At 32.6% G+C, this 14,410-nt stretch overlaps 1 protein-coding gene across 1 annotated transcript; it reads right to left on the reverse strand.

Annotated features, from left to right (window-relative positions):
* Positions 1-7,187: 7,187 nt before the first annotated feature.
* On the reverse strand, positions 7,188-12,432 carry LOC107022190. Its single transcript, XM_015222872.1, has 4 exons — positions 12,152-12,432; positions 11,617-12,082; positions 11,156-11,533; positions 7,188-7,271 (listed from the first exon to the last, which is right to left on the reverse strand). Exons 1-4 carry the CDS (start codon positions 12,430-12,432, stop codon positions 7,188-7,190), a joined length of 1,209 nt encoding a protein of 402 aa, XP_015078358.1.
* Between the last annotated feature and the right edge of the window lie 1,978 nt (positions 12,433-14,410).

The following is a 14,410-nucleotide window of genomic DNA, read 5'->3' on the forward strand; positions in this document are numbered from 1 at the left end:
AGATGTCCAACTCTCTAATTGAACTTCCTTAAAATTCTATCCTTTTGTTAGTTTATATTTTCCTAGAATTTAGCCTAAAATCTACTTTGCAACAAACTCAGCGACATTAGTCAAGCTCGCCAAACTCACTCGGTGAATCGCCCTTCTTTCCTCAGCTCGCCTTGTGATGCTATAGGCTTTAGGTGTTTGAACATCAGTTGGCGATCTAGATTGAGTCATAGTATTTCATTCGACGAATACCACCTTAGTTCACCATTCGAGCATTAACTCTTTACCTTGAAAACTTTCAGTTTAGGAAATGTACATCATGTCCTCCTTTCTCAATCAGCGTATTACGTTTTCTACTGGAGTTTGTCAACCTTCTTTTGTAGACAAAAGTGTTATCCACTGTTAGTTTTGGTGAGGTCATGCTCAATCATTGATCCGCCCTTCATTCAAGGCGATTAACAGTGTTCATTCTGCACTTCTTTTCCATTTTGGCCATTATTTCAAGCTTTAGTTCATGTCTTGTATAATTAACTTCATAGCCGCAAATCATCAATATTTAAGTATAAAAGGACAAACTTAGGCATTAGGACACAAATAATTGAGATAAATGGGCCTTAAATGAGTGCAAATTTAAGAATCATCAACACCCTCAACTTAAACTTTTGGTTGTCCTCAAGTAAATCAAGAACACAATAAGCTCAATAAGGATGTCTACAATAGTACTCTATGAGAGTTAACATGCAAGCGTTATGAAAAGACTGTTCTCAATAGTATGCTACCCTAAATGTTGATCAAAAAGCTTCAAATGATGACTAGTTAGTCTCAACACAAGATCAAGTTCACTTTAGCTTCTTGTCTAATGCAACAACATGTTTCAACGATTGCATTCGAGTGCCCTCACATCAAGACCGATTTCTTGCTCTCGCAAAGTAATTCAACAAAGGTATTAAGATTTAATCCAACTCTCACTCTCTCAAAAGAGAAATACATGAAAGTTTTGTCCCATAGGTTTGTGTTGGTCGGGATCAAATGAATGTGCATTCTCTTTATGTCAATCGAAGATATACATTTAACCTCTCAGTAACCGGTGATCAAGCATGGCAGAAATTATTTAGGTTGGATTTTATCGTCAAAAAGAAGGTCGGATTCCTCATTATTCATACCTTCATCGAATCATATATACTGGTAAGTATAATCTTATATATTCACCTATTCTTCATGGGAATTCTTATTTATTCTCAAAAAGACAAAGAAATAAATTTATTGTTCCACATGATTCAAGAACTCGAGAATGAACTAATTCCCTGTTTAGGTATCTCGATTGAAATCCCCATAAATGGTATTTCCATCGAAATAGTATTCTTGCTTATTTTAATGATCCTCGATGCAGTCATATTTTCCAATCATTACACAACCTAGTTCAGGTAAGATTCCTAGAGTACTTTAGGCTTGTAACAGGGTTGAGGGTTAAGTCATAGTCAATTCGGATCAGTGACTTTATCTTTTCAACGCATTGTTGCAATCATCACCACCTCTTCTTAAGTTCTTTTTCATCTTAGAAATCAAATATTGACTTTCTACTCAATTTATTTGGAACTCTCCTTTATTCCGTTCATTCTCTTTTGCATTTTCATTTTTCCAAGTTATTCCTATGAAATTGATGAAAATACACTCACATTTTTATAAGGAGCGGCTTCTTCTTTTTGTAAAACATTCATATTTGAGTCTCATTTCTTCTTTCTTTGCCCTTCACTTGGATCTCATTCATCCTTTCTTTTTACACCATCAACTAAGACTTTTGACCTAAGTTATTTATTCAAACATAGCAATATATGCCTATTTAAATTTCTTCAGGAAAGTTTAATATCATTATGTATGCCTACAAAAAGTTATATTGTTATTGACATTTTTCTCTTATGATATTTCTTAAGAAAGAGTAAAAATACATTATTACTTAACATAATTATACAAAAATATTTATAGCTTTAATACTATGATTGTTATGTAATTTGGTGGAGGGGTATAGCTAAGTTTCTAATAGTATTAAAATGAATTAAAAAGTTGAGAATTAATGTATTAGAATTCAAAGGCTAAAAAAAATTATTTTTTAAATAATATTATATTAATAATTTAAACATCTTACCTTATATATTTCTATTACATAAAAATATGAAGAGGAGGACGATCAAGGGAAATTTCGTAAACAAGTAAAATGTACAACTTAATAGCAATTGTACTCCGTGCATAGGACGTACTGAAATTCCAGAAAGACCTCTCCAGTTCTAGCATATTCTTGAAGCCATGTGGCGATCCAAACATTGACAGAGTAAAACAAATCACATGGACTTCTATTAGTAGGGTCCATTATTGTCTTCAAAGTTATCACAATTGTTATTTTTACTTTTTTCAATATACTAATAAGTTAAGAACTTTCAAAACTCATTTAGAGTACATTTGTTCTCTTTCTTAAAGTAGTGTAACATTCAATCTACTCAATTGTTGTATATTGTTATTCCTTCTCAAATTCATAAATAATATATATTGCTAATATTTAGGAAAAACAATTAATTTCATATAAAAAGGCTATTATATGTATAAATATATATACAAGACACGACATTTGTGTTGCGCGGGCGTGTGCGTGAGTGTGTGCATATATGTGCGCGTGCGAGTGTTAAACAAAACTATAAGTGCAAACAAAATTATAACTTTCTCAATCTATACCCACTAAAAACCTTAGCCATTAATAGTCGTGCATACGTTAACCCACCAACATGACACACCCACCAATAAGAATAACGTTCTTAACCAAATTTAAAAAATAACTTTTTACCTCTAAGAAATAGTAAGAATAAATTAACAAAAATGACACCTTTTTCATATACTGAATTCATTGTTTAAAGGCGTACATACCTGAATCATGAAGTTTGGTAGTTCTTTTCCTTCTCTTGTTCATCCACCTAGGTAAGTTTTTTCCTCTCTTTCTTTTGTAAATTAATTATATATATTATATATTACCTTAAAAGCATGAACTCCTAACTTGAATGTTAAATTAATATAATATCCTTACCTTAGGTTGTGATTTTTTCAATGAGTTGTGACTTTTTTGGTAAGTTGTGAATTTTTTCGAAAGAGTTGTGATTTTTTGATGAGTTGTGACTTTTCCTAAAAATCGTAACTTTTTCAATGGATTGTGACGTATCAAAAGGTAATGACTTTTTTCTATAAGACACAAAAAATATTTGTATATACCATCCTTTGTTGACTATTGATACAGGGGTTTTGCTCTCATTTTTATCAACCATAGTTTTATTTAATGTTCTACTCTTCTTCTTCTTGCATTTTAAAAGATTTCTTGTAATTTACTGTCATTGAGTGAGTTCAAATAAGGTTGTAATTGATGCATTTGCTCTTAGTATATGTTGACTACTATCAAGTTGTAAGTCAAAATAAAGATTTCTTTGTGGTGAAAATTGAAAATATATATTTCTATCTATTTTTTACTTGTGACATTATTTATTGGACAAACTAGTGCTGCCTTTTGTGTAATAATTTAATCAGATTGAAATCAAATCAATCTCTAATAGTGATCCATTTTTAACCTGCTAACTGCATCGTTAAGGTGTTAAATCCCCTTTGATTATATATTTCAATAGTCTATCCATAATAGAAGAATTAAGCAAAAAGAGGAGAAATTTTATTTTGAGGATTACAGGAAAGGTATTTGTCCTTTCTCTGCACTCAATATTTCTCTAGCATCTCTACCTTGCATTTTGTACCTTCACATTTTCTCTTCTTTTTTAATAGTTTGCGATGGAACACACCGTCATAATTATTTTTAGAATGTGGTTCTCTTTTATCTCCCCTTTTGATAGTTATATTTGATGTTTGAGTGAACTGCCTTTTTTTTTTTACCTTAGAGTTATTGACTAATAAATTTCTCGATTGGCACTAGTGAAAGACCATCAATTTTCATAATATATATAAATTAGTATGTAATGTTTCAATATATGAAGTTAACATCATTTAGTCTAAATTAATTTACTTTTTTAACAATTTTTCTTTTGATGTAATTATATGCTTCTGAACCTCTTTTTACAATATTATTGAACTTCTCAAGAGTTAGAGAATTTTCACAATTTATTTTTTTTAAGCTCAATATAAAAGAATGACTTTATTTAACAATATTACTTATCTGATTTAGAATGTTAGGATGTTTGATTAAAAATAGTTTTTATTATATAAACATTGCCCTTTTGATTTACTTACCATCAATTTTCATAATATATATATTAGTATGTAATGTTCCAATATATGAAGTTAACATGATGTAGTGTAAATTCATTTGTTTGTTTAACAATTTCTGTGTTGATGTAACTATATGCTTCTGGACATCTTTTTACAATATTATCAAACCTCTTATGAGTTAGAGAATTTTCACAATTTGTTTTTTGATGCTATTATGTACCTTTTTGATGCATTTTGTACCTTCATATTTTAATTTAGGCCATAAGGTCTACCCCTTCTAATTGAGTTTTCATATGGGTTTCATTAAATTACGAAATTGAAGTCATGGATCAATGAATTTTTAGGGTTATAATGAGTAGATTTATGTGTAATTCAACTTGTTTATGAAAATTGGTGATGGTTTGGTCTAATTTAAGAATGTGATTCTCTATACCTAACCCTAGGTAGTGATCTTGACCTATATTTTATTGTGACCAGTCAATTGAGTTGGTTGTTGATTAGATTACTATCCTATGGGGCTATTATGGTTAAATTAAGATGAATTATAGGACTATCATGCTAGTTCTTGAGATGTAATTTAGGTTATGCATTATAATGTGAAATTTGCCTATGTACTTTGTCTCAAGTTGTGATCTAAAGATGAATTGTGTATAGAGATGCAATTGGCCTTGTTATTCTATTGGTTATAACTGTGCTATGATGTAACTCCCCAAGTTGGGTTGAGTTATGGTTTGATGATAAGACCTTGATGATAGACTATGAGAAAGACTTGGTAAGTCTTAGAATATCTATCTTTACTTCCAATTGTGATTAATTGTTGTTAAGCAATGATATTGTATTGGAGTATGCCTTATATTAGGATTGTAAGGTGGTATGATGTTGAATTGAAATGTGATGACTATGTTGTGAGGTAGATTATGGTCTATGTGCTATAAGGATGGTGAAAACTATCAATGTGCCTTAATATATTACGAAATGCTAAAGTGTTAACCTCACTTATATGCATTGTGATGAAAGGACTTATACAATTCTTATTGAGCTATTGATGATGATGAATATACAAGGGGTAGACCTTATGTCCTAAATTAAAATATGATTTATAATTAAAGACTTAAAGACATTTCAAAATGGGAATTTAGCTTAGCACCGAGTGAACTAGATAGAGAAGTGTCCCTTCCTACATAGGGAAGGTAGGAGAACTACATTACTCTTGAGATTGGAGACTATAATGCATGGCGCACAAAGAGGGTCCCAACTAAATATCCTAGTTCTTGAACTATGCATAGTCCATAGGAATACTAGCTAATGGTCCACGTAGTTGCTATGTTTTATGTTTTGGTACTGCCTTGGCAAGTAGTCCACCTTCTTTCAGTGTCGGGTTTTATGACACCGGATTCCACACTAGCTCCTGTGGTCTATGTTGTTTAGGGAAAGATATTCCCAAAAGGTAAAACGAATTAAAGGACTTGAACTCTAACTTGGATAACCTAAAGGGTCTAGCTTAGCCTAGGTAGGGGTATGGAACTCTACCTAGACATTGCACTAGTTAGTCGTGAGGGGAGTCTTAGGAGAAAGTTCTAATATGTGTATGTTAACATAATATATGATGTATATATATGATGACCATGTCATATTGTTGATACTATATGTTGATTAAGTTTGTTTATGAATATGCCTTGGATTATAATTATAATATAAGATGAAATGCAAGCCTAAATACCATGATATGTAAAGTTGGACATTGGTTATGTTTTCTTGTTGAGGATACTTGATTTAGTAAGGTTATGGGGCTTTGCTTGGTCATTGCACTTGTTGACTTGATAAGGACTTGTGAGTAGTTGTCTTGCTTATTATGATATGTTTAACTTTTATTCATTCTTGTGATATTATTCCTTGATGTTAGGGTTGTAGTAAATCATAAGTCTAAGTGCGTTGGGATAAGTGTTACTTGTTGAGATAGTAAGCATGTTTGGTTGATTAATATTACTTACTTGACTTTGCATTAAGCCCTAAAAGGGGTAGAATGGAATGATTTCATATAAAGTCCCTTTTGGCATGTTTTGCTTGTGTATGTGCATGGGATCTCATACTTAGTCCGTGTGGAGTACTTACCCCATTATCTTCCCTTGTCCCAAACATTTTAGTTTCCGGTCGTTGAAGAGTTTGGAAGGAAATATTATTGAAGGCTTGGATTCCTCCTTTCATCCAAGTAGGTTAGGTTCTCAACTTTCGAGAGCAATACCATCTTCTAGCTTTGGATTTTTTTATGAACTTATTGACTCTATCATTTCTTTCCATGTTACTTGAATATTGTACTTTCGTATGACCTATACATGGTTTTGTTGAATTGATGAAAGGGCTATGCCCATATTGTGATATGCGTTTAGATGGAATGAGACGAGACAATCGTTGAGAAAATTTATATATATATATATATATATATATGTATGTATGTATACATATGCATAGCCTTGTATGTGTGTGTGTGCGTGTGCCATAAAAGTGTGTGTGTGTGTGTGTGTGCGTGTGCCATAAAAGTGTGTGTGTGTGTGTGCGTGTGCCATAAAAGTGTGTGTGTGTGTGTGTGTGTGTGCCATAAAAGTAGAAGACTATATAACCTTCCTATATGAAGGGTCTAAGTATACTCGATATGAATATATATTATGTGTATGTAGAGGTCTATGTAAACCTCCAAGTAGAGAAAATAAAAGTTTAAAATTTTCCGCATTTTTCAACCTATGACTGTATTGAGATGATGAAACTAAGAGGCTAGTCTTAGTCCTTCAAAAGGATGACGACGCCGGTTACGTCTTGGGGGTAAATCCGGATGTGACATAATCCAACCTGTGGATGCAAGGACAATTATTCCTACAACAAAGTTCTTCCGAGTAGATCAACGATGTGCTTACCATTTTGGAGGAGCAGGACATTACACTGAAGAATGTATCAATCTAAAACATAAGATTCAAGATTTGATCGATAACAGAGTCATCACTCTTCAGGTCCCTGTCCCCAATGTGAACCTTAACCCATTGCTGAACCATGGGAGAGAGACCATCAACATGATTGAAAGAGATAAAGATTGGCTCGCTATTGGGACTATCGGTGAAGAAAATGTCAACTCACTCATACTAACAGTGGCCTCATTGACCATAAAGGAATGTCCAGAGTTTGTTGTAATAATTGTGCCTCATAAAGCATTCGCTTGAGCAAAGTAAAGAAACATCCAACAACCCATAGAAAAGTTTGTTGTCCAGGTGGTTTAGCTCAAGGGATGACACGTTCTGGAAGATGCTATGTTCCAAAAGAGTTAGCTTAGGAAANTATATATATATATATATATATAGATATATATACACACACACACACACATTTATATATACACACACACACATATATATACACCCATATATATATGTGTAGATTACATTCATTTGTTTTTCTTTAACAATTTTTATGCTCAATACTAAAGAATGATTTTATTTATCAATGTCACTTACGTGATTTAGAATGTTAGGATTTTTGCTTCAAAATAGTTGTTATTTATAAACATTGCCCTTGAGATTTACTTATTTATTATTTCTTAATATTGTAGTATTTTAAACGAAGAAAAGTTCGTATACATATATATATATATATATATAAAAAAATTAAAGTATTACGTATGCCACAAATGTATTATCAACTTACCAAGATCATTTAATTTTAAAATATATTATTTTAAATTGTTTCGAGTTGTTTTTTTAAAAAAAATAACAACAAATATAAAAATATGTGATTATGTATGAATCATTTAAAAATTATTATTTACAATATAAAATTTATGCTGAATAATATGGAATTAGCATTTTCATTGTCCTGCACTGAATTAAAATCTATTAACTATATAAAATTATAACAATGTTATTCAAAGTCCTATTTATTTGTGTTAGTATGAAATTTATTAGAAATAAAAATATTCCACACTAATTATTTAGTTATAACATTATAAATTCTGATAGTTATTACTAATTATGGCAAATCTTATACACACTTCTTAACTTTCTTTAGTTATAAGATTATACATTCTCGAAGTTATTACATTAATCATTTCTATCATTCATCTTTCTTATCTTAACTTTTGATCAATAATTTATCATATTATTGTTCTACCCCTATATGTGTGATAACACAGCTTTGTTATTTTTTCTTGAATGAATCATGCTTTATTGAACAAATTGAAAATTATTACAAGTATATGAACTACATCTTTGTTGGGTGTAAGATTAACATGTGATTATATATAATATTTCACAGATAGAATATATTTTTATATTTCAACTTTTAGTTTTTCGGTTAAAAAAAAGGATATACTTCTGAGTTAACTTCAGTCAGATAACTAACTTTGATTCATTTACACAATCACTTAAGAAGTGAAATATGAGAGCCAACAACAAGAACATCATTTTATATGTTATAACTTATAGAATAAAAACTATTATACAAAAATGATTTCTATTAAATGAAATGTAACAGTTCTCTTCACATGTTCATATGACAACCGAAATGTTTCACATTAAATACACGTGCAAACAGATCTATTTAGATGACAAGAAAAATACACAACAAATATCATCTATAAGGTTATATTAGTAAGAAACGACAAATTACATGATTGAACCTTAGCAAATTGAAGTAAATATATGCATCGAACTAATTAAAAATTTCACTGACCAGTTGCATAGATTCGCGTCAATAAGAGATACATATGATGATCCACATTAAATATTCACGAAAAAAAATCTTCAATATTATTTTTTAAATTTTTGTTTAAATAAGCAATACTATTAATTATAACATATACTAATTGGTAATCACATGCAACGCATGTGTCGAGAACCTAATTTATTAAAAAGTGACAAATCTTACTAACTTATTTCAAAAAATATGGCCCAAGTGGTATAGATTTTAAATAACTTATGGAATTAACTCATTGGCCACTAATTAAAATTAATTGTTTAAAATCACCCGTCAATCAAACAATTACAACTAACAACCAAAACAAGTTTCACCGATTGATAAAAATTGAATCAGGCAACTATCGAGAGGGGAAAAATGAGCATTTTATAAAAAAAATTCAAAAATAACCTTTCGAGTCATTACAGAGACTCAAACTCAATGTCTTACCCATGTATATATGTTTTAGGCCATAATTTGGTGGGATTCAAACCCAATGCCCTATTCTCTTGGTGCGATGCCACTTGAATCCATCGTTTTATCCTCAATCAATAATATAATAGGTCACCCAATTCTATGTTCTAATAAATCATAATTTAAGTAACAGAAATATAAAATCAGTGGTATAATACGTCAATAAATGTTATAATAAGCCCACCTCAATATGGTAAATAGCAATTTCAACATTAATAAAATGATACTAGAAACTCAAAAGTGGAAAAAAATAGAATCTCATTAGCTAAATTTTCTTAATCTTCATTGGACTATTAAAATTACTACTATCCCTAATTTAAATGACTTATCAAAGTGATAACTTATTTTTTCATTTAGTCAACAAGAAAAAAAAAATCTATGAGAGACATATTCTGAGAAAGGAAAACAATTTGAATACTTTAAAGTTCTACTGTTGGCCTTCTCGAAGTGAAGACGAAAATTTTCAATTACGTAATAAAAAGAGTGAATGCCTTGACTCAACTAGATCTTGAGATGTTATAGTTTATGTACTTATGTGATGAAATATTACATGTTCATCTATCTCAATTGGTTAGAGACTCGTGCCGATGTGTCGTAAAACTTACTAACAAAAGAACAATATAAAAATAAAGACAAGAAGAATATAAGACAAGAGTAACAATATAAGACAACTTTCTTCCCTTCATGTGTTCATCAAATCTTCAAGTGTGTACAAATGAACTCTTATGCCTCTTATTTATAGTGTAACATAGAGGCATACAAAGGCTTAGTCATAATTATGACATTAAACATGAATATAATGGAGGTGGTTATGGAGGTTAACAGGTTACAAGAATAATTATAATAAAGATGAAAGTTATCTCATAATGAAGGGAAGTAATGTAGTAAATTCTTGGTGTAGTGAACATCCACACTATATTATTTTGTATTATTTTATTTTTACCTTTACACCCACTTTTTCAACTCTTGTATTTCTTCAGACTGGTGTATCCCTTCGGTTGCGTATATTCAGGAACTATCTATAAGAACTAGGCAATTCCTATCGTTGTTTTATCTTCTTCGGGATAAATTTCATTGCTAATCTATGCGAAACTTTGATAATTCCTTGAAAGTCTACTTTTTATCTTAACCAAAATAAATAATGAAACATAGCTATAATTATGATGTAGTTATTTCCTTTATCAAAAATATGAATAGAAAAATTATTTCAACTACTCAATTCTTACACAATTGATCACAACCATAAAAATTTATGGTTCGTACCTATTTTTTTAGCTTTTCCATTATATCATCACTTAGTCCGATAACTAACATTAGTATTTTATCCAATGATCAATAAAGTTTTATTTTTTATTAATTTTCAGTGAATTACTTTGTTTTAAGTGAAATAATAATGGACACAGACACCAAATTCTCCTTCAACCCTCCAAATGTTTTCAGACAGGATTCATCAAAATAGAACTTACATTCTTTATCAAGAATTTACACAAACAGTGTGGAATTTTTGAAATATCCTTAATAAACCTCATATAAAAGCCAGAATGTCCAATAAAACTTCTCACGGCTTTTCCAGAGATGGGTGGAGGAAGCCTCTTTATAACTTCCACTTTAGCTCGATCCACCTCTATCCCTTTTTCCGAGATGTGATGCCCCAGCACAATACCTTATTTGACCATAAAGTGAGTTACCAATTAAGTATGAAATTACAATTTTCACACCTTTTTAGCACCTCAGCCAATTTACTCAAACACCAATCAAAGGAGTCGTCAACCACAGAAAAATAATCCGTGAACATCTCAATAGTGTCCTCTACCATATAAGAGAATTTTGACTTCATATATCGCTCGAAGGGCAGTGCTTTATATGACCCAAACGACAATCTCTTGAAAGCACATGTCCTATAAGGGCTCGTGAAAGTGGTCTTATCTTGATCTTCAGAGGCAATAAAGATTTGATTGTATCTCGAATAACCATCAAGAAAACAATACCACCTTTTTCCTGCCAGTATGTCTAACATTTGGTCCATAAAAGGTATAGGGAAATGGTCCTTCTCAGTCCAAAGATTCAACTTCCGATCATCCATGCAAATTCTCCATCCGATCACTGGCTGTATTGGAATAAGATCATTCCACTCATTAGGTACCACTGTCATCCTACCTTATACGCTTTGAATAGGACACACACAATTACTATCCACAATAGAGTAGATGACTTAGGATCCAACCACTTGATGATCTCCTTTTTTGCTACCTCTTGCATAGGTGGGTTCAAACTTCTTTGAGGATCAAAACTTGGTTTCTGATCGGACATCAGTTTGATTCTATGGGAAAAAATACCGGGAGAGATCCCAATAATGTCCGCAATTGTCCACCCAATAACTCGTTTAAACCTTTTCAATACCGCCACTAAAAACTCCACTTGTGCCATATTTAAATCTGCTGCAATTATCACCAGCAAAGTATGATTTCTACACACGAACACATACCTCAGATGAGGTGGTAGAGCATTCAATACTAATTTTCGGGCCTTCTCAATAGATGGTTTTGCGGGTGGAGATTCACAATGCTTCATATCCAACTCTAGTATCTTCCATTTTGACCGACACTTATTCTGTTCAAGTGCAGCAACCAAAGACCCATACTTTTCAATAGCATCACTGTCAAAATTTATGATAACTGCTGCTAGTGCTTTAACACCTAGTCATTCTTCTATTTGTACGTCATACATGCTCTCAACCCCGTAGGATATAGCAGATACAGTTAGCTTTATGGACATACATATGTTAAAGCTTGCTTCTTTGTTGTTCAACCTAAACTTTATCTGCCCCTTTTCCATATCAAGTAATGTACGCCTAGCGGAAAGGAATGGCCTCGCTAGAATGATGGGAACCTCAAAGTCAACCTCACAGTCGAGAATAGGAAATATAAATGAATCCACTTTCCCTAGCACATCATGAAGTATAAAATTATGCCTCTTCACTGTTCGACCTTCCATCAATAACCGCATCGTAGTAGTCTTTGGGCTACCCTAGCCTAACTTTTTATAAATGGACAGTGGTATGAGACTTACACTAGCACCTACATCACATAGTATCTTAGCTAAGTGTAACAACCCTATAGTACATGGATTAGTAAAAGCGTTATGATCTTCTTTTTTTGCACAAGAGACCTTGTAACAATAACACTAAAATGTTGCATTCTTTCATCATCCTCAAAACTCACCAATTTCTTTTTTGTTACCATCTCCTTCATAAACTTAGCATAACCGAGCATTTGTTCCAAGGATTCTATCAAAGGGACATTGATAGAAAGTTATTTCCACATGATGATAAATAACCAGTATTTTCCATCCTCAGTTTTTTTCACTAATATCTAAGGGAATGGTGGTGGGGGTCTAGGAAAAGAGACCACTTTCTAAGAGACCTCTACTTCTTTTGATGTTTTGTCCACCAAATATCCACTATTATTTTCTACCTTATCATCTTTTCTCATATAATCTTCTACCTTAGATGACATAGGTGGATCCACGGTCTTCTTACCTCCTCGAGTCGTGACTACACCATAAAATGACCATCAATTTTAAGATTCTGGATAGTGTTTCTAGGAAGAGTGCCAGGTTGTAGAGGGCTTACAATAGTGGACAACTGATCCATCTCAACTTCAAGGTGCTTAACCTAAACCAAATGTGCATGAACTTATTGTCCAATGTTATCTAAGTCACCTCTCATCTCTTTGACATTCTCATCAGTAGCATCAAACCTCCTCCTCATCTTTTGTAGTATACCCTCAACTCTCATCATATTTCCTCCTTCGTCCATCGGAGCAACCTCTCAGTTTTGAGGTGGAACATAGTGACCACTCCGATCATTCCTATTACCATAGTTACTTCGGTTGAAACTGTTGTCCTGGTTGTACTTACCATATTAGACATATTGAACCTCTAGGTTGTCGTTACCATAGTTCTGATCTTTGTTTCCATAACTTTGGCACCAATTTTCCTGATTGGATCGTTAGGCATTTGGTCAAAAATCCCACATTGAACATTCACTACATATGTATCCTCTTCAGAATAGTACTCATCTGTCGGCGGTGGTGGTTTAGTCATATAGTTCACCACATTTACCTTCTTGGCACCCCCAGTTATGTTCTTAAAAACCAAACCTAAATCAGTTCTCATATGTGCCAACTCTTCACGCATCTCATCGGCTGGTGGGTTGTTTGTAGCTTGAACTTCAAAGGTATTTATCTCAGTGTCTTACTTTCTAGTGCTCCAAGCCTTATTTTTGCGAGATATCTTCTCCAACTTCCATGCAATTTCAGAGTAAGTACATTCCCCGTAGGAGCCACCCACAATAGTATCTAGCACTATTTTTTTTATCGTCTTTACCTCTATAGAATTACTCATTCAGTGAGTCATCATCAGTGCAGTGGTTTTGGACGCCTCTCACGAAGACGGTAAATCTGTTCCAAGAGCTACTCACCGACTCTCCCAGTAGTTCGACAAAGTTACTCACCTTTTATTTGTGGTTGAGTTTCTTAGACACTGGAAAGTACCTTGCCAAGCACACATATCTTCATTGATCCCAAGTATGAATAGAGTTGTAGGGAAGATCAGTAAACCATATAGAGGCATCTCCTATCAGTGATAGAGTAATTACTCGCAACCTGGTGACATTCATACCCGAGTCCGGACTACCTACACAAATTTTGCACACAGACCTCAGGTTCGCTATATGAGCATGTGGGTCTTTCGATGGCAGTCGCGAGAATAAAACCCTCACGATGAGCATCTGCATCATGCTACTCGTTACCACAAATGTGTGCCTAAGTGTCGAAGGGGGTACGAAAAGAGGTCCATAATAGTTAGTAATGTTAATGTTTTCCCTATGGTAATCATGAGGTCATGGGGTTGGATGTGTATCCTCAAAGCACTGTCCAATTGATTCTCAGCACGAACTTGGTTATATGCTTCAAATGGCAATGGA

The sequence above is a fragment of the Solanum pennellii genome, chromosome 6 (genome assembly GCF_001406875.1).
Source record: "Solanum pennellii chromosome 6, SPENNV200".
Classification (NCBI taxonomy): Eukaryota; Viridiplantae; Streptophyta; class Magnoliopsida; order Solanales; family Solanaceae; genus Solanum; species Solanum pennellii.